At 36.4% G+C, this 23,235-nt stretch overlaps 2 protein-coding genes across 3 annotated transcripts in view; one reads left to right on the plus strand and one right to left on the minus strand.

Moving 5' to 3' along the window:
* LOC117565843 (uncharacterized) overlaps window positions 1-23,235 on the minus strand; it is a 328,547-nt gene that overhangs the window by 52,257 nt on the left and 253,055 nt on the right. Inside the window, exon 10 of one of the 2 annotated variants that reach the window (XM_052007885.1) lies at window positions 14,579-14,616. The exons of the other annotated variant lie outside the window; for it this stretch is intronic. The gene's annotated coding sequence lies outside the window, so the exon portion shown is untranslated. The remainder of the gene's footprint in view (window positions 1-14,578; window positions 14,617-23,235) is intronic. 2 annotated transcript variants of the gene reach the window in all.
* On the plus strand, window positions 550-8,563 carry LOC117576065 (protein disconnected). Its single transcript, XM_034260604.2, has 2 exons — window positions 550-1,365; window positions 5,678-8,563. Exon 2 carries the CDS (start codon window positions 5,711-5,713, stop codon window positions 7,520-7,522), a length of 1,812 nt encoding a protein of 603 aa, XP_034116495.1. The 5' UTR covers window positions 550-1,365; window positions 5,678-5,710; the 3' UTR covers window positions 7,523-8,563.

Below are 23,235 nucleotides of genomic sequence, written 5' to 3' on the forward strand. Positions count from 1 at the left end.
TCAGGGTTTAAGTGTGCTTTAATCTGTCTTAAATATGCATATTTAAAGCGGCACACAACTTATTGCCAGTGCAATCAATATATTAACAGTCAGAGCTCATGCTCTTGTACGGTTTAAAGAGAGTCCGTTTGTTTCTCTCTTCAGTGTGCACTGCTTAACCGACTGCAAAGGCGCGTGTGACAGAGAGCAACAACAAACTGCCTCTAGCGCTGTCCCGCACTCGCATAGTCTATATGTGTGTGTGTGTGTGTGTGTGTATGGATGACCCAACGAACGACAATGTGACACAGCCTAAACAAGCAGCACACACACACACTTGCATATGTAATACACCTACAACTACAACTACAACCACAACGACAAGCCAATTCCAATAGCGCCTCTGTTGCTGCTGCTTCTGCTGCTGCTACTGTGGCTACTGCTCTCTCACACTCACACACACAGATAGTGAGAGAGACAATGCTCAGTCGCTCGTTGGCTGCTGCTGGCCTGGGCTTCAGGTAGACAGACGACGAGCATTTGTGTGTGGGGCAGTTACGTTGAACTTGTCCGCTGCTGCGCGTCTCGTCTGCTGCTGTCGCTATTGCTGCTGCTAAGAGAGCCTACAAAGTGTCACCCACCCCGTTTGTTGCTGCGTACACGCGTCGCTCTCTGTGTGCGTGTGTGTGAGTGTTAGTGGTGCTCTGCCGCTGTCTCTGCTCTGTCGCATTTTGTCGTCGTCGTCGTCGTCGTTCGTCGTTACATTTTTTCTGCTCGCAGCCACACGACAATCAGTGTCACCCACGACTTTCGAAGGAGTGGATCTCTTCTGCTGCTTCGCTTATTGCTGCTGCCGCTGCCTTCTCTCCGTCTACGTCTGCTGCTGCCATTTGCTCTGTCGCAGTCACCGTCACCGTCACTGTCAACGTTACGACGTCGTTGTCGTTGTCGTTGCCGTCGTCGTCGTCGTCGTCGTGTTTCACTCGTTTTACGTTTTATGTTTTTAGTGTGCGTGAGACTTCATAACGTTCGCCGTCGCCTTCGTTGACGTTGTCGCCTGTCGCTTGTCGTTTGTCGTTGTCGCCGTCGCTTCGGCAAAACAAGCAACAAACAAAATACAAAAATTCAAAAAAAAAAAAAAAAGAAAACTGTTTATACAACAAATATTTAAAAATTATACAAAAACTGAAAAAAACTACAACGCAACGCTAAGAAAAAAATCATAAATAAATAAAAAAAATATGTGCAGCAAATTGAAATTTTTTTGGTGATATAAAATACAAGAAAAATACAGTTACAAAATAAATATACAAACAACAACAAAAAATCAAAAACGCAGCAGCTCAACAAAAAAAAAAAAATACAACAAAACAAATACAACAAATTGTAAGTAAATTTATTTCTTTAAAAAAAAGTGTTATTGTTGTTGGCCGTCGGCGAAAAGACTAAAAAAAAAAAAACAAAACTAAAAACAAATTTCGGACAAAACCCAAAATGAAAATTTGTAATTAAGATTTTTGTCGCTATTTTGTCGCTCTTTTTTTTTGGTTGTTTGTTTTGTAAATGTTTTGTTAAGATACAAATTGAGATACAAAAAACTAAAACTAAAAAAAAACCAAATGAAATGAAAAGAAATAATAAGAGAGTCAGCAGCATCGTCATTATCATTAGCATTGCGATCATTATGATCGTCGTTCATTGCTCCTTCAGCTTGTCCGCTGGCTTATTAAAATAGTACAAACAACAGCAACAACAACAACAACAACAACTGGGAACAACAATAAACAGGAGAATGTTTTTTTGTGACTTTCAACATTGCCGATAATAAAACAACATTCGACGCTGGTCATCAAAAAAAGCAACTTGTGATTGGTTTTCTCAGTTGTTGTTGTTGTTGTTGTTAAGACATTTAAAGCGTTTGACAAAAATAATTACCCCATGTACATTTCTTGTTGTTGTTATAGTTACTATCGTTCCTAATGAGTCGCAACCACACATAAACATAAAAAACAATCTGCGATAAATCAACTATCGAAGCATCAAAGCCAACCAATGCAACCGGCTGCTGACTTTTCCCTTGCCACAGCGCCGGAAAATTCAGCAGTCAACGCATTTATTATAACTGCTACTAAGGTGCACTTAAGCACCAAGCGAAGTGTTGGTAAAATGCATTTAAATACGCACTTTTGTCACATTCATCTTTAACGCTTTTTTAGTTTCGTTTACTGCTGAATTCTTCCTTCCTTTCAGTTGCGAAAGAAAGGTTGAATAAAACTTAAACTCATTTCAAATTCAACTGTTTTTTTTGAGTTATGTTATATTACATTTATTCTTCGACCGTTGTTGAACTCTTCCTTTCCCCACAGCTGACAAATTCAGTTGCCAAACAAGAGTTGAACTCTTCCTTTAGATTTTTAGTTAGCAATGTTCTCAAATACATTTCAAAAACAATTATTCTTCGATCGTTGCTGAATTCTTCCTTTCCCCCCAGGTGACAAATTCTGCTGCCAAAGAAAAGTTGAACTTTTACTTTAGATTTATAGTTAGTATTTCCATTAAACACATTTCAAATGCAACTGTTTTTTGGAATTGCTTTCAAGTACATTTATTCTTCGACCGTTGCTGAACTCTTCCTTTCCCCACTGCCGCCAAATTCAGCAGCCAAACAAAAGTTGAACTTTTCCTTTAGATTTTTAGCTAGTATTTTTGTCAAACACATTTCAAATTCAACTGTTTTTTGGAATTGCTTTCAAGTACATTTATTCTTCGACCGTTGCTGAATTCTTCCTTTCCCCACTGCCGCCAAATTCAGCAGCCAAACAAAAGTTGAACTTTTCCTTTAGATTTTTAGCTAGTATTTTTGTCAAACACATTTCAAATTCAACTGTTTTTTGGAATTGCTTTCAAGTACATTTATTCTTCGACCGTTGCTGAATTCTTCCTTTCCCCACTGCCGCCAAATTCAGCTGCCAAACAAAAGTATAAACTTTTCCTTTAGATTTTTAGCAAGTATTTTTGTCAAACACATTTCAAATTCAACTGTTTTTTTGTGTTGCTTTCAATTACATTTTGTTTTGTCGACTGGTGTGGAATTCTTCCTTTCCCCACTGCTGCCAAATTCAGTTGGTCAGTGTCGGTTTATTAGAATATGTTTGTCTTGTCTATTTGTTGTTGTTGTGTTGTCTTGCTGTTTTTTGCTGTTTTGGGGCGCATTTAAGATTGATTCGGAATGATAGCAAGCAAAGAGAGCGGCACCCAAAGATGATGATGATGATGATGATGATGATGACGGACTCGACTGTCGTTTGCTATGATCTTGACGTTAACAATTGTCCCCAGCGTGGTCGACAAGCCGCTAAAGCTAAACCAAAAGCAAAGGCCCGCACTTTTGGCCATCAATTTAGCTCGTCGCTTCAACGTTCAACGTTCATCGTTCATCGTTCGTCATTCGCAATTACAGTAGCCAACAAGACAGCGACAACAGAAACAGCGGCAACAATAAAAAGTCACTTGGACTAGCTGCCGATCACTGCATGTTGTCTCAGTTGTTGTTGCTGTTGTTGTTGTTGCGGTTTTAATGGACGAGGCCCCGAAAAAGCTGTAAAAAATCTTTTGCTTTTTGGCCAAGCAAATGAGGCAGGCAAACACTTTGCTTGTTGTTGTCTTTTATAACAGATCTCGATGCGACATGCGACGCGATATCTTTTATGCCACATACACACACACACACACACACACACACACATGCCACAGTGTGGCAACTATCAACTCTTATTTCTTGCTGTTGTCGTCTCACTGTGCACACTTGTTTTTCTTTTTCTGTGTTTTATTATTTATTTAATTGCGCAGCAGCAAATCATTTATTTGAAATCTCTGAAATTGGCCCAATACTTTGAGACTTGTGGCTTTTTGTGGGCTGGGGTGGGGTTAAATGTGCCGCGTTGATAACAGCGCAACAAACGTTGCGCAACTTTTCGCCTGTTTTCCTCTTCATTGGTTTCTGATTAGGATTTTCCCATTGCTTGTTTCCCCTTCCTCCTCAATCTCTTGACCGAGTGACTTTTTCGCATTTTGATTGACATCCTCCGCAATCGGCACTTTGGACCTTTTTGTCCAGCTGCCCAGCTGCTTGCTCAGTTGACAGTTGACAGTTGACACCATCAACAGCATCAACAGCATCATCGACAACTGCGGACCAATTGAGGACACAAGCTTCATTGGCACCGTGGGTGCGAATTGCATTTGCCGACGGCACAAAAGCATTCATCAAAAACATAGAAGATACGATTGAGAGATGCTTTTGTGCTAAAGATACATTTCACTATTCAAAGATACTTTTTCACTTCACAAACATTTTTTTACATAACGTAAAGATTACATTTCAATTAAACGCTACTTGCAATTGCAACTCAAAAGTTGAATTTGCTTTTTACAGATACAGATTTTATAGCTAACCGCATTTGACAATTACTTTTGCATCTCAAAGTTGTTTAGAACTCACACACAAATACATTTGCATCTTTTAATATGTGGATTACCTCATATTTCATATTATATCATTACTAAATTTCATTTTTATTTTATCACTTCATTTTATATTCATTTGATTACTTAATCTTATTTATATATTTTATTACTTAATTTCATATTATTTTCGCAAAATATTTTTCTTGGTTTTTTAGATCACACTTTAAATTTTATATGATTTAATAAATATTTTCATTGTGAAATGCATTTGCATCGAGCAGATACTTTTGTATTTTACAAATGCTATTGTATTTCCAGTATCCGTATTACTGAGTGACTTTTCGTCTTACTAATTGCTTTGAACTCGATTCAAGATATATTTTTTGTAATGTATCTTGTAGATTTTTAAGTATCTTTTATATACTTTTTCATCCTAGTAAGCGTATATTTATTTGGAGGATAATTAGAATATATCGTAGCATCAAATGCATTTGTATCTATGAGATACTTTTGTATCTTTTGCACGGCAGTGACTTCTTAACTGCAATTGCATCTTGCAGATACTTTTGTATCTTTGAGAGACTTTTGTATCTTCCAACAGCTTTTCTTCTATATTGCATCTTGCAGATACTTTTGTATCTTCCAACAGGTTTTCTTCTATATTGCATCTTGCAGATACTTTTGTATCTTTGAGATACTTTTGTATCTTCCAACTGTTTTTTTAACTGCAATAGATACTTTTGTATCTTTGAGATACTTTTGTATCTTCCAACTGCTTTTTTAACTGCAATAGATACTTTTGTATCTTTGAGATACTTTTGTATCTTTGAGATACTTTTGTATCTTTGAGATACTTTTGTATCTCGCAGATACTTTTGACAAAGTGTCTATTCAACTGCTAGTGTAATTGCATCTTGCAGATACTTTCGTATCTTTGAGATACTTTTGTATCTTTGAGATACTTTTGTATCTTCCAACTGCTGTTTTGACTGGAATAGATACTTTTGTATCTTTGAGATACTTTTGTATCTTTGAGATACTTTTGTATCTTTTTTTCTCTTTACTATTATTTACATTCTGTCTATATTAGATTAGTATATTGATTATAAAATATTTCTACCATCAACTGCAATTGCATCTTGCAGATACTTTTGTATCTTTTTTTGTGTTTCATACTATCAACTTTGCTAATCAAGAACATTTTCTCCTCTTCTCCTCTTATTCATTGCAGCACATCACAAAAGAACAGCAAACAACAGATACAATGGAGCACATTATGAATCCATTCATGCCGCCCGCCTATCTGCTGGGTCATCCACCACCGCCGCCACATCCGCATCCCCACTCGCATCCACATTCGCATCCCCATCAACACTCGCATCCACATTCGCATTCGCATTCACATGCGTTGACACACGCCTCGCCAGCCAGTTCACCAAATTCCGCCATCGTTGGCTCAACGAGCGGAGGCGGAGGTGGTGGAGGGGGAGGGGGAAGCAGCGCCAGCTCGACAGGATCCAGCTCGACAACGAAACCGAAACGTTGGGGCTCACCGCCAATCAATTTGGCCGGACAATTCATCAATCCGGCGACGGGCAAAAAACGCGTTCAATGCTCCATTTGCTTCAAGACGTTTTGCGACAAGGGAGCGCTGAAGATTCACTTTTCGGCGGTGCACTTGAGGGAGATGCACAAATGCACTGTGGACGGGTGCAACATGGTCTTCAGTTCGCGACGTTCGCGGAATCGTCACAGCGCCAATCCGAATCCCAAACTTCATTCGCCGCACATTCGTCGCAAGATTTCGCCACACGATGGACGCACGGCGCAACAATTTCCCGTTTTTCCAGCGGCGGCAGCGGCAGCGGCTGCATTCCCTGGCTTGTTGCCACCGGTGCCACCGCCACCGCACGGACATCCGCATTCGCATCATCATCCACATCATCATCCGCATCATCATGGTTACAGCTCCGCAGCAGCGGCGATGATGTTTGGCGGTCAGACGGGATTGCACAATTTGGGATTGTTGACGAGTCGAGCGCAACAGGAACGTTTATTCGGCGATCTCGAAGAGGGTGAGGGAGAGGGCGAAGGAGAGGGAGAGGGAGAGGGAGAAGACGATGGCGTCTATGTGTATGTGGACATGCATGCGAATAGCTCGAGTCCAGCTAGTCAGGATTGTCACAGCGAGAACGAGAACGAGAATGAGCACGAAGTTGAGCCCGAGGAAACCGATGTGGAGACCGAACTTCATTGCAGCCTCAGCCTGGCCAGCAATAGCAATAGTCTGGCCAGTTGTCCCGAAGAGGAAGAAGAGGAAGAAGAGGAGGAGGGAGAGGGAGAGGGGCAACAACAGGAGGAGGAGCGTCCGCTCGATTTCAGTTTGCACAAACGACGAGATGCCAACTGTGATGAGCAACTCTCGTCGAGCAGCGGCAGCATCAAGCAGCGACGTTCGCCAAGTCCCTGCGGCTTCTCCATGGAGCGTCTGCTGGGCAAGCGACGACGTCACAACAGCGTCGCCTCCTCCAGCAACCAAGACGAACAGCAACAACAGCAGTTGTCGAAAGCTTCCGCCTCGAGTCCGGTCATCAAAATGGAACTCGATTACGATAGCGGCAGTGACAGCCACGCCCACAATCTGTCGCCGCTACCAACCGCCGCCCCCCACCACCACCAGCCTCTGCAGCAACCGCTGAAAGCGTCGCCAGCAACAACAACTTCAACTTCGACGTCGATGTCGATGTCGACGCCGCCAGCTGCTTTGCTTGGCTGCTTTGGCCTCGATCTCGAGGAGCAACAACATCATTTGCGTCTGCTGCAAACTCAAATGTTTGCCGCCGCTGCCGCTGCGGCTGCCTCTGCCTCTGCCTCGGCAGCAGCGACTCCAGTTGTGGCGCCACCTGCCGTGGCACCTTGGAATCTCCTCTCCGAGGTCTATCGCTCCATGTTGCTGAGCAGCGGCGGTGTCGCTGCTGTTGGCAGCGCCAAGGCTGCTGCCCAGGCAGCGACGCCGGCAGCGACGTCGGCAGCGCAGTCGGCGACAGCTAATGCTGCTAATGCCATCTCGGTGTAAAAAAGCTCAAATGCGTTTCTCTCTTAGCAAATACAAAAAATCGATCTACATATATTCGTGTTTTTTTTTTGTCCGTTGGTCATGAAATGGCAACTGATCTGGTTTTTACAATGATTAATGTAATGAATAATCTAATGATTAATGTAATGATAATGACGATGATATTGATAATGATAATGATGATGATGATGATGATGATGATGATGATGATGATTACTAGCTTTTCTACTCGTACTTGTGTTATATATATCCGGTCTTTTTTTTTTTTTGTAATTAATAATCTAATGTAAACGCATATTATTAAACTAATCTTATTATATCATTTTTTTTTTGAGTGTAGTGAGTGAGAAAGCTATGTTAAGTTAAATGCGACATCTAAGTGTATAGTATTCAAATCCGTTCCTCAAGCAGTTTGGTCCCACTGTGCGGCCTACAACGAAGTATTCACATATTTAAAACAAAAACAAAAACTAATCTAATTAATGTTTAATGTGCAACGATGCGGCATAAATCGAAACAAAAAACAACAAAAAAAAAAAAAAATCAACAACAACAAAATTATATTAATATTAATATTATATAGTAGAATATATATATTATATAATGTTTAAGTGCAAACAGCAATTTTTTTTCATAGCCAATAACTATTTGTATTTGTAACTAACTCTGAAATAAGTCAACAAAAAAAAATATGAGAGAAAAAAAATACACAAAAAAAAAAACAAACATATCTCGTGTAATTTCCCCTCCTCCCTTGTATGTATTCCCCCTGCTCCCTTAAACAAATTGCCGCAAAAAAAAGAAGAAAAAAATCATATAAATTAAAAAGCAAAAAAAAAAATCAAATCATAGACGTGTCTGTGCATGTTTAGTAGAAATGTTATTGCTCTCTCGCTCTTTCTCGAAACGAACGATTTTGCTCTCCCTAAGAGATTAATTGTGTAATATGATAATATGATGATGATGATGATAATTTCTCATTTCATTTTCAAACAATAAAAAACCACAAATATTGAAAACAATATCTACAAATATCCATAATTAATTGTGCTTCTTTTGGGGTGAAATCTTCGGGGACTTTTTATTCTTCCAAAACTTTTCAGGTTATAAAGAAAAAAAAAACATTTCAATTCTATTTAGCATTGCTTTCATGGCAAATTGTGTCGCCTGAGAATTTCATAATGATCAATGATAATTAATTTTCCATTGTTCTTCGACTGCACACACATAAATGACTGCGAATCATGCAAAATACAGATGGGTATTCGATTTTTATACAGAATAGCAGAAGCTTTTTAAGCAAGCAAATCAATTGTGTGTACAATGAAAATTCAACATGTATTTTTTTTCTGAGAAGTAAGTTCCTAAAGTATACCAAAAGCTATGTTTTTGGTATATTTATATAGCACTTCATATGGAAATATACCACATAGCATAAAATATGCCAAATTGTTAATCAACTAAGACCCCAAAAAAAAGCATTTCTTGACTAACTTCTACAATTCAAATTAAGCAGTGCGGTATTATTCCTGAAATATACCAAATGCTATGTTTTTGGTATATTAATATAGCACTTCATATGAAAATATACCACATAGCATAAAATATGCCAAATTGTTAATCAACTAAGACCCTAAAAAAGAATTTCGTGACTAACTTCTACAATTCAAATTAAGCAGTGCGGTATTATTCCTGAAATATGCCAAATGCTATGTTTTTGGTATATTAATATATCACTTCGTATGAAAATATACCACAGAGTATAAAATATACCATATTGTTAGTCAACTAAGATCCTAAAAAGAATTTCTTGACTAACTTCTACAATTTATATCTGATCGCAACTAAATTTTCAGTAAGCATAAATACTGCAGTTGTTTTTGTAATGATGTACTAAAAAAATGTTAAAATAATTTAAAAAGCTTTTTTTAAATATTTTACGGATAATTTATGGTCATATTTTGGGAAGAAAATCAGAAAAATCAAAAACTGCACTTGTGTAAAAATAATAAAATAACAGGAAAACTGAAAAAAAAAAAACAAAAAACAATCAAGCGGGGTTTTTGATTGTTTCTTATCTCTAAATTCCATTTTCCAAAAATAATATACCAGCGATCAACTAATAAACAGGAATATGTAAAAAACCTTTATGTAGTTTTTTTTCTGTTGCACTGCTATTTCAAAGTTCACAGCTGAAAATATCATAAAAAGTTCCTAAAATCTATCTTATAATGCTAATCCACAGCTATAAGTATAACCTTTACTTATTTTGAAGATAGTTTCAATTTATGTTTTTGTTTTTTTGCGACAAATTCCGCTGTTGTAAAATTACTTAAAAAAAAAAGAAAAAACAAATCTATTTAAAATTCCCAATTAGTTAAAGAAACTATTTAAATCAAACTTGAAGTTTGTTACAAAAACTTTTGACAGCAAATAAACTCTTCTGGAAATGTTCAAAAATTATTAAATAAAAGTGAAATAAAATAAAATAACATTTGCTTTAAAAGCTTAAAATATCTATTTATACAAATTTTAACATTTCTTACAACTGCACTTATAATATATATATTCTTTGTATATTAAAAGCTTTTGCATTTTCTATTTTTTAGAGTATTCAATGGCATTGTTGTTAGCACAGCGAAATTATCTTAATAGTTGTGTTGTAATTAAATGCTTGATAAATTCCCAAAGACTAATTATATTAATTAAATGAACTTTACATTGGAAAATGGATGAAAATTCAAGGATTCGCTGTAGAAAAAATCAGCATATAGAACAACACATTGTATTCAATCAGTACTCATAACGAAGGGGCGTGGCAACCGCATCTCAGCTTCATCATTAGCCTGGGTTCTGGATAGGCAGCTGTGGCCACTTATGTGGACAGATTACAACCACACAGAGATAGAAACATAGATACTTATTAGACAGACACTCCACAAAAAAAAAAATGGGGGAAAAAAAAAAAAAACAACTGCTTATGAATAAAATTGTTGTAAAATTCCCGAAATGAAGTTGCGTGAAAGCGAAACCGCAAAATTGACATGAATGCGGCGTGAAGAAGAAGAAGAAGAAGACTGTGAAAATGTCAAGTGCTTGACTACAGAGCGGGGGGGAAAGCGCAAAGGATGTGCGGTGAAAGAAGGGAAGAAGGGAAGGAGACAATCCGTCACGAGACGAGCGACAGCTAAATGCTTGCCACATTTATGAGATGATCCTTGGCAGCGTTGTCACTTGAGACACACACACACACTGACACACACACACACACACTGACACACACACACACACTCGCACACATCTTCAGACAACCACAACGACAACAACGAGAGACATTGCCATGAAATGGCTGCGTTCTGTTCTGCATCTCTGGGGATCTATTTACTTTTAAGTTTTCTGAATTGGATGATGTCACAAGCATTTGAGGGGACTCACCAAGGGGGTAGCGGGTTAGCGGGGGGGGACTCTGACTTGGGTATTCAAGTGGTTTGCAAAAAACAGAAAAAAAAAGGAAAAAAGGAAATATGAAATATTAGAAAAAATTTACAAAGCGTTAAAAATTAACATTTCAAATGGGATTGCGATTGAAATTTCTTTTTCTTTTCTTTTGCCCATGTGTGTGTGTGTGTGTGTGTGTGTTGGGGGTGGAGTTGTTTTGATGAGGAAGGAGGGGGAGATGGATGCAAATGCGTTTATTTTTGGAGACAATTGAAAACCACTCGAGGGTTATTGAGATGTGACAGTCAAGTGTAGTTTGCTGGGGAAACGCGTCGCGCAGCTGGATTTCAAGTTGAGCGAGTTTTGGGAGTTGAAGAGTTTGAGAGAGATTGCGAGTTTTTTTTGAGAGTTGGAGAGATTGCGAGTTGCGGCACGTCGCAAAGTTAACGTGACGTTTGAAATAGGATCAAAAATTGTATTTTGCACAATTCACAGCAACGCAACAGTCACGAATGCGATATGCGATACACATACTATATAACATATATATCGCTATAAATACGCACTTGATTTCTGTCGAGTGTGTGGGGAGCACAGAGAGAGAGAGAGAGAGAGAGAGAAATAGATACAGCAAAGCAAGTGCGTCCACAGCAAGCTGTCAGACTGACAGTACGAGGGGCGTGGCAAATGTGGGCAAACAAAGCAGCCAGCCAAGCTATTGTCAAAAGATCCTTTTCAATGCGTCGGTCAAGCATTTAAACTGGAAAGGTTCATTTGCATTTTGCAAAAACACACAAAGAATTTCCTAAAGTTTGCAAAGCATAAATTAGTAGAAAATTAATAATTTACATTACTAGTTATCGCTGAAAATATGGTATATTATGTACTTTACAGTATATTTTGAATAGAGTACTTCAACGAAATAAATTTTATCTATTTTAGTACTATGTTATATTTCGAATGTAGTATATTAACGATATACTAAATATGGTTTTTGGTATATTTTGACACCTATGGTATATTTTGAATGAAGTGCTTCAACGATATACTAAATATGGTTTACAGTATATTTTATTGTAATGGTATATTTCGAATGTAGTATATTAACGATATATTAAATATGGTTTTTGGTATATTTTGACGTCTATTGTATATTTTGAATGTACTGCTTTGACCATATACTAAATATGGTTTACAGTATATTTTATTGTAATGGTATATTTCGAATGTAGTATATTAACGATATACTAAATATGGTCTTTGGTATATTTTGACATCTACGGTATATTTTAAATGTAGTGCTTCAACGATATACTAAATATGGTTTACAGTTTATTTTATTGTAATGTAATTTTATTGTAATGGTATATTTCGAATGTACTATATTAACGATTTACTAAATATGGTCTTTGGTATATTTTGACATCTATGGTATATTTTGATATAGTGCTTCAACGATATACTAAATATGGTCTATGGTATATTTTAGTATTATGGTATATTTCGAATGTAGTATATTAACTAAACTACTAAATATGGTCTTTGGTATAATTTGATATAGTGCTTCAACGATATACTAAATATGGTCTATGGTATATTTTATTGTTACATTAACGATATACCAAAAAATCTTTCGGTATATTTTAGTATTTTTGCGGCATATAAATTCGGTATGTTTAAAAATTAATGCAGCACTGTTTTTTTTCCAAAAGTTTTAAAGATTATATAATTTAAATTAGCTGAAAACATTTTCTTACATAAAAAAGCATTAAAATTATTTTATGTACTTCAAAGTGTTTTTTTCCCTACTTGCTAAAGGATTTGATTTACAGCTAAGCGATTTTCACACACTATTCATTTTCTTCTTTCCCTTTCTTTCTCCGAAACTAGTCTTGGTGATTTTTTTGGTTTTTTTTTGTGCCATAAAATCGCCAATTATTCGCTTTCAAAACGAACATTAATCAAATTTTCAAAACGGGGATTCATTTCTAATAGATTTTTGAGGGGATTTTTTTTTTAAAGATTTATTCATGAGCATGTAGTTTTAAAACTACTTTGTAGAGTCTAAAAAAGCCTGTCTAATAAAAAGAACCAAATACATTTTACAATTTGAGAAAAAGTTTCAGTCAAAGTTTCATAAGTTTTTGTTTTATAACGAAAAATCACAAGTACCATAACATAGTATAGTCAAATACTCCCTGACTTTTAAAATTCCCCAGAAATTCAAAACATTCAATAAAAATTCAACTAGTTAAAGACATTGTAAGTAATATTTTAGAAAAATGATTTATTCGCTATATTTTCAACTTAAAAATCACTTCTATATTTCCCATATAGTTGGGAATTTCTCACTGTATAAATTTGTAATTGATTTATTTAGTGATCTAAGAGGTATTTGTCAACACGATCCATTTCAATGTTGCAGACAATCATGAACTGAAATCTTTTTGTCATTAGCTTGATTTTAATGCAGTTTCGCAGTAAATGCGTAATAGGTGGAATGAATGTGTTCCCCCCCCTCGTTTTTTTGAGGTCAGTGCGGAGGAAGATAAGCTTCTGTTCAACGAGATGAGATGAGAAATGCAAAGAGCAAAGAGCAAAGAGAACAACGAGCAGTGTAATCATCATAAAATGCACTCAGATTTGGGTAATTGTTGATAGCAAAATAAGCAGAACAAGAACAAGTAGAAGCCGAGAGAAATAAACAAGAGAAGAGATGTAGATGGAGATGGAGATGGTGATGGAGAGAGAAGACAAGTAGTAGAAAGAAGACATGGAGACAACTTCGATTCCAAGTAAGTAAATATACTTAATTTTAATGACATAGAAATTGCTGGTAAAGTGCTCGCTGATTGAATCTCGTTAGTTGCTCGTGTCGCAGAGACGGTGAACAGAGACGGAGACGGAGACGAAGACTGAGACTGAGACGTAGACAAAGTCGGAGGCTGGGAGAATACCAAGAAGCGGCCTCGCGAAGTCGCTGCCGCAGTCAACGTTGCACACAGTTTGCTGTACTTGGGGGCAATTAATTCGACATTTTAATTTACATTTCATGGGAACATGAAGCGGCCACAGGTGAGTGTAAAATTCTACTACTATTCGTATTCGTATTCGTATGTGTGTGCGTCTGTTTCTCTATTTTTTTGGCCAACGAAGTAAACGAACAACTTTTTGGACAAGTTCGAAAATGATTAAAAAAAAAAGACACTCAACTCGATCTCCAACTCTAAGTCAACTACGACTTCGACTATTAGAGGCCAACACACACAAACTTCGAGCATCGACCGCTGACTTATTTCATTTCACATATCTGCATGAGCAATTGAACTTTAAATTTTCAACGCTAACGCCACAGATATTGCTGTATTATCTGATATCAAGGCCACAAATGTCACACAAATTGAGTTCTATTGTTCAGTTGCGGATAAACCATCAAGGTCGTTAGCTGTGACTATGGCTTCAAATATAATATATATCAGGGCCACATACATATATTAATTAATTCCCATTTTCATTTAATTCTCTTCCTTAAGTTCTACAATAACACGCGACTTAATCACACATTTTAGATTTGATTCAATATGGAATTACGTTCAAATAAAATTGTCTTGCACTCACCATATCAATTTTTGTATTCCTGATAACTTCCACTTCAACTGCAAATAAAAAAATGAAAGAAATGTTAAGCGAAATTTCAATTTAATGAGGTTAATATGAAGTTTTCTAAAATAAAAATAAAACACCAACAATATTTTTTTAATCAAAGCAATCTCGTTCCACTCTTTGATTGAAAGAAATTTTAAAATAAGACCTATAATATTGTCTGAGAAAGAATGTTAATTTTAAATAAACTGTTCAAGAAATATGATAACAGAATACTGTGGAGAATCTCAACTAATTGTAGAATATATTTAATAAATACTTTTGTAGTTAGTTGCTTTAGTTGACAATCTGGTGTATTTTTCATGTAGTAATGTATTAATATACCAAATATGGCATTTAGTATTATTTTTGCGGTATATTAATTTCAATGTTTACCGATTAAGTTTAAAATATACCAAATTAATATACCACATAAATACTAAATATACATCAAATGCTATATTTGGTATATTTATATAGTGTATTGATATATTTTGGTATATTTGTATATTGACTACATTCTGGTATATTTTGCATATAATCGCTATTTTAATATACTATATATAGTGCAAAATATACTAGATTGTCAGCCAATAGACCTGACATTAACTTAAACTGCGTGGAAATATAACAAGTGATGTTGAAAAAAAATTATATTTTCATCTTTTATAGCCTCAAAGATCTAGGTGATAATACGGACGGACAGACAGACGGACAGTCAGTTGACGCTGATCAGTAATATGTATACTTTATAGGGTCGAAGATAACTTCTTCTGTAAGTTACACACATTTCCTGCAGGCACAAAGTTTAGAATCCCCTTCTCTTGGATTTGTTGAAGACTACTTCAATCTTTGTCTGGGATTTATTACTTATAATTAGTTAAATATCATTTTGCGGATATTTACAACTGCTGCTCAACTCTTAAGAGACTTTAAAGCTGATTGCACAGCGAATGAATGTTTCGATTAATTCCGAGAGTCCTGTTCACACCTGTTGCTGTTGTTGACTGCTGTTGTTGCTGTTGTGTCAGCAGCCTGCAGGTGATGGCTACATAATCGTTGTGTGATTAAACAATTGATTAAGTTTTAATAAATTTGTAAAATCAATATTAAAAATTAAGTGCAGTAATTACTTAAATGGCTATTTGCTTGCCAGCCAGCCAGCCAGTCAGCCAGCCAAAATAAATATTTTGCGAACAAGCATTTAAACACTGCCCTCTTCTCCACCTTTCCCCCTTTTCACTCTTCACCCCACGCATTGCGTGGCGCTTCTGCTGCTGCTGTGGCGGCTCATTCTGGCTGCGAAATGGCCGTGGGCGTGTGTGTGCATATGCATAATACACACACACACACACACTTGCACACACACTCTCTCGAGAGCTGGGAAGGTTTCGCTTGGGCAGCATAAATTTACCTGCTGCTGCATTATATAAATATTGACGTAATATACGTAAAATGCGTAACGCCTGTTGTCAACAACATAATCAACAACAACGACAACAACAGGAAGTGCCGCCACAGCAGCCAATGGACAGCAACGTGAGCGGAGACCAATCGAACGATGTTGTTGCTGTTGCTGTTGCTGCTGGTGCGAAACTCAAACCAACAACCAACTACCGACAACCGACAACCGATTGCTGTTGCTGTTGCTGCATCCACCTGAAGCTGCAACAGCAACATCATCCATGTCCAGGCGGCACGACACATAATACAAGCGATTTGCATATTTTTTGCTGCCGCCGTTCTTGTTGCTCTTGTTGATGTTGTTGTTGTCATTAATTAAATTACATTGCGCAAATTGCAGGCAGCCTCTTCATCGCTTGCCACCCTTGGCAAGTGCGTAAGGGTAACAACAGCAGCAGCCACAACACACACACACACTCATTTCTCACACTCATTACTCATGTGTGCGACCCAATCTCCATCTCTGTCTCCATCACAATCCCCAATCCCAAAAACCCTTCTTCTTCCCTGTCTTAGTTGCTCTCAGCTCATCATTCAAAGCGATATTAGGCTGCCCTCGCCCTGTTTTACCAACTGACTGACCCTTGGCCAGTTGAAGTCTATTTATTATATTACATTTCATTACAATAATATGCATAAAGCCCATGAAAGCGCTGTTACAAATTGTGCCACATTAAAGGAAGCGCTTCTGTGTAGCAAACTTTATTACTACATCAAATTTAAAATAAAAAAAGGGGAGAAAAGAGTTTTTTTCTTTTATTTCTTAACACTTAATGAAAATAATATTGAATTATATTCATGCAAAAGTGATAAAAGTCCAAAGAATTATAATAAGAGTAATAACAATAATGATAATGCCAATGCTAATGCTAATGCTAATGCTAATGCTAATGCTAATGCTAATGCTAATGCTAATGCTAATGCTAATGCTAATGCTAATGCTAATGCTAATGCTAATGCTAATGCTAATGCTAATGCTAATGCTAATGCTAATGCTAATGCTAATGCTAATGCTAATGCTAATGCTAATGATAATGATAATGATAATGATAATGATAATGATAATGATAATGATAATAATAATAATAATAATAATAATAATAATAATAATAATAATAATAATAATAATAATAATAATAATAATAATAATAATAATAATAATAATAATAATAATAATAATAATAATAATAATAATAATAATAATAATAATAATAATAATAATAATAATAATAATAATAATAATAATAATAATAATAATAATAATAATAATCATCATCATCATCTGCTTTGTTGTTGAACTAAATGAATTTAATTATTGGCAAACGTTTTTCATGTCATGTACATTTACTTTTTGCTATTTATAAGTTATATTAATCTGATTCTTTTTAATGGATAAGATAATAATTAACCTATAAACTCATTAAAATTAGTTTAAGGCAACAATTGCATACTTTTACTGTATTTCGACATATCATAACTTTACGCTTACAGTTGCGTACAATTCTAGTTTTAACTACATCTTGAGCTACAAGTTTGATTACAAATTGGATTGAAGACGAACGCTAATCGCTTGAAGATGTTCCCAGAAACAGTTTCAAGGAGCAGCCGACAAACGTCTCTCTTCTCTTCTCATCTCTCGTAGTATAATTAGCAGTTCCATAAAAACGAAACAGAAAACAAATGCACAAAATACTATTACGCATGTAGTTGGGAGAACGATGTGTTTTTGGACTCTGATCTTGTCCGATCGTTCCTGGTCGGGGGTGCTGACCGTAGCAGCTACCGTAAATAAGTGGCTGAAGCGCAGGTCAATGCAAACACAATCCGACGGACGGACGGAAGGACAAACAAAACCAACAAATAAAATAAAGAACCAAACGGGGTTCGAAAGTGTGACAAAATTTATGTACGAGACAAACCGAACTGGTTAAATAACTACGAGAGTTGCGGCATTTCAGGAAGCATGTGCGATCTAATGTCGAAGGAAGAGGTTTGGCATGCTAATGCTTTGACTAATGCTAGTTGTAATGCAAAAAATAGCAATAATTCTAATAACGAAGCAATGCATTAAAGCAATGCAGAGAATGTTATTTCCGGACTATGCTGTAGTTTTTAATGCGGTGATTAATGCTGATTTTAATGCAATAAATACTATAATTCTAATGACATTAAAACAATGCAGAGATAGAAGAGATTTGCCAAATGATTCAGGACAATTCTGTAGTTTCTAATGATGCAACTAATGTTAATAGAAATGCAAAAAGTAATAATTCTAATGGCGAAGCAATGCTTTGAGATATAAGAGGTTTGCCTACTGATTGCTAAATCCGGGCAATGCATTATTTTCTACTGCTGCAACTAATGTTAGTTATAATGCTAAGAAATAATGATAATTCTAATGTAACACTAATGTGAATTGCTTAATGTTGATGGCAACCCTAAGTCTAATATAAATGCTAAGGCTTATAATGTTGGCATAATATTGGCAATACTTATATTGATGTTAATTCGAAAGCGAAATTTACAATGATAGATCTAATACTAATGCTAATGCTTGTTAAATGTATAACAATTCACATTTTTTCTATTAGAAATGACCTTAAATATAGTAACTTGCTCTCTGTACTACACAAAATATGAACATTAATGAAGTGATGAAGTGAAAATAAAAATATTACAGAGTTCTTCGCTACTAAACGTCAATTACAGGGTATGCCTACGCGTATGATACCTACAGAGGAATATGCTCTGTAAAAGATAATAAATTTTGGTGAGGTTTTCTTCTTTATTATTGTAATGTCTACTGCATGTTGTGTGTGTGTGACAGACGTCGATCAAACGATGCTAATCATAGATGCCAACGTTGCAGTCGACAAAGACAGAGATAGAGGGCAGAAAGAGAGACGGAGAGATAGGAAACTGTGAAAGGGTAAATTGGGCGACATGTTGTGAAAACATGCTACCGAATTGTGAGCTAACAAAACATGCGACACACAGCCTGAAATGCATCTTTACCATTTTCTTCTCCCCACCCGTTTCCAATTTTCCACAATTTGTTGTGCTAGATCTGTTTGTGTAGGGTGTGCGAGTGTGCGTGTGTGTGTGCATGTGTGTGTGTGCAAGGTCGTGCGTGTTGTGTGTCGGCAATATTGTTTAATCTGACATTATCCATAGGCCATATCCATATCGTTATCGCGGTGCAGCAGCCAAGAAAAAGGATCAATTTTCAAGGAAAACATGGGCCAAGTGCAATTAACACATTCACATTCGACAGCAGCAGCAGCAAAAGCAGCAGCAGCAAAATGTGTGTGCCTTGAGGAAGAAAAAAAGGGTCTACAAAGTAAACACTTTAATAATGATAATGTGAATTGTGTCTGATCTGTGTCTTGGCGGTGTCGTTTCTTCATTTTCCTCTGGACTCTGGACTCTGGATTTTCCACAAAAGTTGACGTGCGGCGCGGCACTTTAAGGATTTCTTCTTTTCTTCTTGTGTCTCAGTGTTGTATCAACATAAACAAGCAGACACAACCAAAACTAAAGATTCGTGTCCCACACAATATACCATACAGTATATATGGCTCGTATATATATCGTAGCTAAGTGCTAATTGGGACGCTAGAGAGAAAAGGGCTGCAGTCAGCTGGTAATGGACACCCTACTGCAAATGGTCATCCCCCTTCCAACAACAACTACACAAGTTAGAAAGCTACAGTGCTCGAGTGTGCTTGACTCTGAGATACCCGCTAACAATATTCAATTTACCAAAGTTATATTTCGTATATTTATATACTACTCCATGCTTGTCATTTTCATTAAAGCCAAGCACGGTATTATTGTTAAAATATACCAAATCAACATGCCGATAAAATACTAAAATATACTAAAAGTTATATTTCATATATTAATACAGTACAGCCCCCACTCGCAATATTCCATAAAAGCAAAGCAGTGTGGTATTATTCTTAAAATATACCGAATTTATATAAAAAAACTGAAAAATAGTGAAATATACCAAAACGTTATAAGAAGTATTTTTTTTATACTATTGTCGTCTTGCGGTATTATTCTTAAAATATACCAAATTTATGTACCGAAAAAATACTAAAAAAAATACCAGCTGTTATATTTCGTATATTGATAGTGTACTAAGCATTTTTTATAAAATCATTACAGTAATATTTCCATAATATATTATAAATTCATATACCCAAAAATACTAAAATATACCAAGAGTTATATTTCGTATTCTCAAAAAGATTGTCGACCAAAGCAATTGTGTTTATTTGTCATAAGCAAATTTTTAGGGAATAAAGATTGTAGTTAGCTTTAAAGATGCGTTTATAATACCCTTTTACCCTTATGGGTAGCGGGTATAACTAGACTACACACTAGACTACACACAAATGAACCCATCAAAAAGAGTGGCCACTTGCAACTTGCCACTTGCCATTTGCCGCTTGCCACTCGCCACTCGCCGTCTGCTGTTGCCCGTTGGGCTCCCATTTCTGTGAGCACTTTACTGCAACGAAATTAGTTTTTTTTTTTTTTTTTTGCCGTTTTTTGCATTTTTCAATTCAATTGAAATTGAATGCCATGCATATTGAAGGCAAAATCGAAGAGCGAATCGAGCGAGTGAAAAACTCGTCGAAAACTGCTGCGGCGGCTTCTTTTTCTGCCGTTTTTAACAAACATAAAATCAATTACACAAGCTTCATTAAGCTTGCCCCCAGTGCTCTGTGTGTGTGTGTGTGTTTGAAGGGGCAGGTCGATAAGGTCGCTCCCCGATGAATGGGAAATGCGAACGGTAAACGGTGCATGATGAAAATGCCTCAGGTTGCCAGCCACACAATCCAACCACAATACAAACACGTTAACGTTAACCTTAACGAATACACGACTAACTTCAACTTCAACTCAACTTGAACTTTGACTTTGTCCCAGGCTGATTGAGCTGCCCGCAGCGAGTCCTTGCGACAGGTCCTTCCAAAGCATATGTCAACGACACAGCCTAAAATAATTGCGCTGCTAGTTTCTATCTCGCTAGTTGCCTTCATTTGAGGCTAAGTGATTGATGCCAGTTGCCAAAGTTTAATGTGGATGCTTCCACAATACGACAGCAAAAGCAAGAGAGAGAGAGAGACAGCCAGCTAAGTCCTTCGGGACTTATGCTAATTTCCATACTTCCACAATAAATAGCGAACATTTTTACTACAAACATTGTTGTTAGTTTTAGTTTTGTTTAAAGGTAGTTAATATATTTGATGTACCCAAGAGTTCAGTGAAGTTTAGAAAAGAATCAAACTTATGTCAACCATCAAACCAACTATTGCCAAAAATTATTAACGAATTGTCATCAAATTTTGAATGAATCAAAGTTCTACAAATGTTTCAATAACATTCAAACATAAATCCGCTAATTATAGCAAATTTATTAAAGCAGATTGCACTTTAGATAAACTACTTGAAGTGAATAAAGTCATATAAAATATTGTCTGACATACAAAGAAGCTAAAAGACTAAAGTTATATATCGTATATTTATGTATTTATTCTTAAAATATACCAAATTTATATACCGAAAAATACTAATAATCGAAAACTAATTATATTGAAAGATCTAAACAATATTAATGTAAAAAAAATTGTAAAATAAAATGAAAAAAGACGATGGCGAATAAATATAAAACAGTGCGGTATTAATTTTAAAATATACCAAATTAATATACTTAAAGCTTCAGTAGAGTGCTCTCGACTGTGAGATACCCGCTACCCATTGTGAATAAAGGCAAAAGTGTGGTATTATTTTTTTAAAATATACCAAATTAATATACCGCAGATACTAAAAATATACTGAATGATATCTTCGGTATATTGTTATAGCGGGTATAAAAAGTAAAGTTTCTATTTTTGTATTACAAAATATTATATATTTGAAAAATATACTAAAACCCTTATGTAAATACGAAAATAATGATAAACTGATTAAATAATTGCTAAAAACGCAACAAATTCACAATCGCTCAATCTCATTACGAAAATGTATAAATTATTAAAGCAATTGTTTGTATATCAGATATGTCGTCAAAGCGCAAAGCTTGGATAAATAATTTGTTAGTCATCAAAATTCCACCACTTTCCGTAGACTGAGAAGATTTCTATTAAATTTGCCAGCTAAATATTTGTTTTGGTCGCTTTTATGTCGTTTTCATTTGACTGCAGCAATTGTAAATTATTTCTATCAATAGAGGCGAAGTTGGGTGAAAGGTTAGTGGCATTTTCCGGATTTTCCGAGTCAGCTACTGTTCGCTGTCTCTCCCTCTCTCTCTCTCTCTCGCTGTCCACAAATATTTGACTGGGCGACCGAGGACGGGCAAACAATGTTTTTGCTAGCCCAAGAGAAGTTATGTTTTTAGTTTAGTTTTTGTGGCATGAATGCTGAATGTTGCTGACCTCCTGCGACTGAAGGGGTGGAAGGGAATGGAAGGGAAGCGAAAGGGGAGGAGTGCTGTGGAGAACTGTTCGGCGATGATGTTCGGGTGTTTACCCATTAACTTGCTTTTATTGACAACACGAGACTTCAGTGATGAAATGTAAGCAACATCAAAGCCAAATACTCGCACTCTCTTCTCGAATGTCCTGTTCAGCTTTTGCCCCTCCTACTCCGCCTCCTTCCTTCTCTCCTTAACTGTCCTTGGCTTTTCATTTTGATGCTTCCTCAACGGCTTTGCCTGTGTGTTTGTGTTTGGCTTGTTTCCACTGTTTACACATGGCTTCGCCCCAATCCCCTTCCCCCTTCCCAGCACAACCTCTTCCTCTGCTAAATCCTGCGACAAGAGTCGTGGCGGCAATCCTGTAGAGCACACTCACATTATCCCTTTTGACGTGGGCGCATTATAAAAAAAAAATCAATGAATTAACATTTACATGCATAAGTATTTGACCACAAAAAAGAAACAAATGTACAACCAGTCACCAGTTCAGGGGGAGGGGTGGGGGGTAGCTGCTGCTGATGGCATCCCTTGTATGCATACACTTGATTACTGGTGTAACCCCCTTCCCCATTCTTCCCCCTTAATGCCATTCAATATTTGCTTTTTATGCGAGTGTTTTTCCCTTTTTTTCGTTTTTTTTTTTTTGCAAAGGGGGGACACAACACACAACACTTGAAAC

The sequence above is a fragment of the Drosophila albomicans genome, chromosome X (genome assembly GCF_009650485.2).
Source record: "Drosophila albomicans strain 15112-1751.03 chromosome X, ASM965048v2, whole genome shotgun sequence".
In the NCBI taxonomy this organism is placed as follows: Eukaryota; Metazoa; Arthropoda; class Insecta; order Diptera; family Drosophilidae; genus Drosophila; species Drosophila albomicans.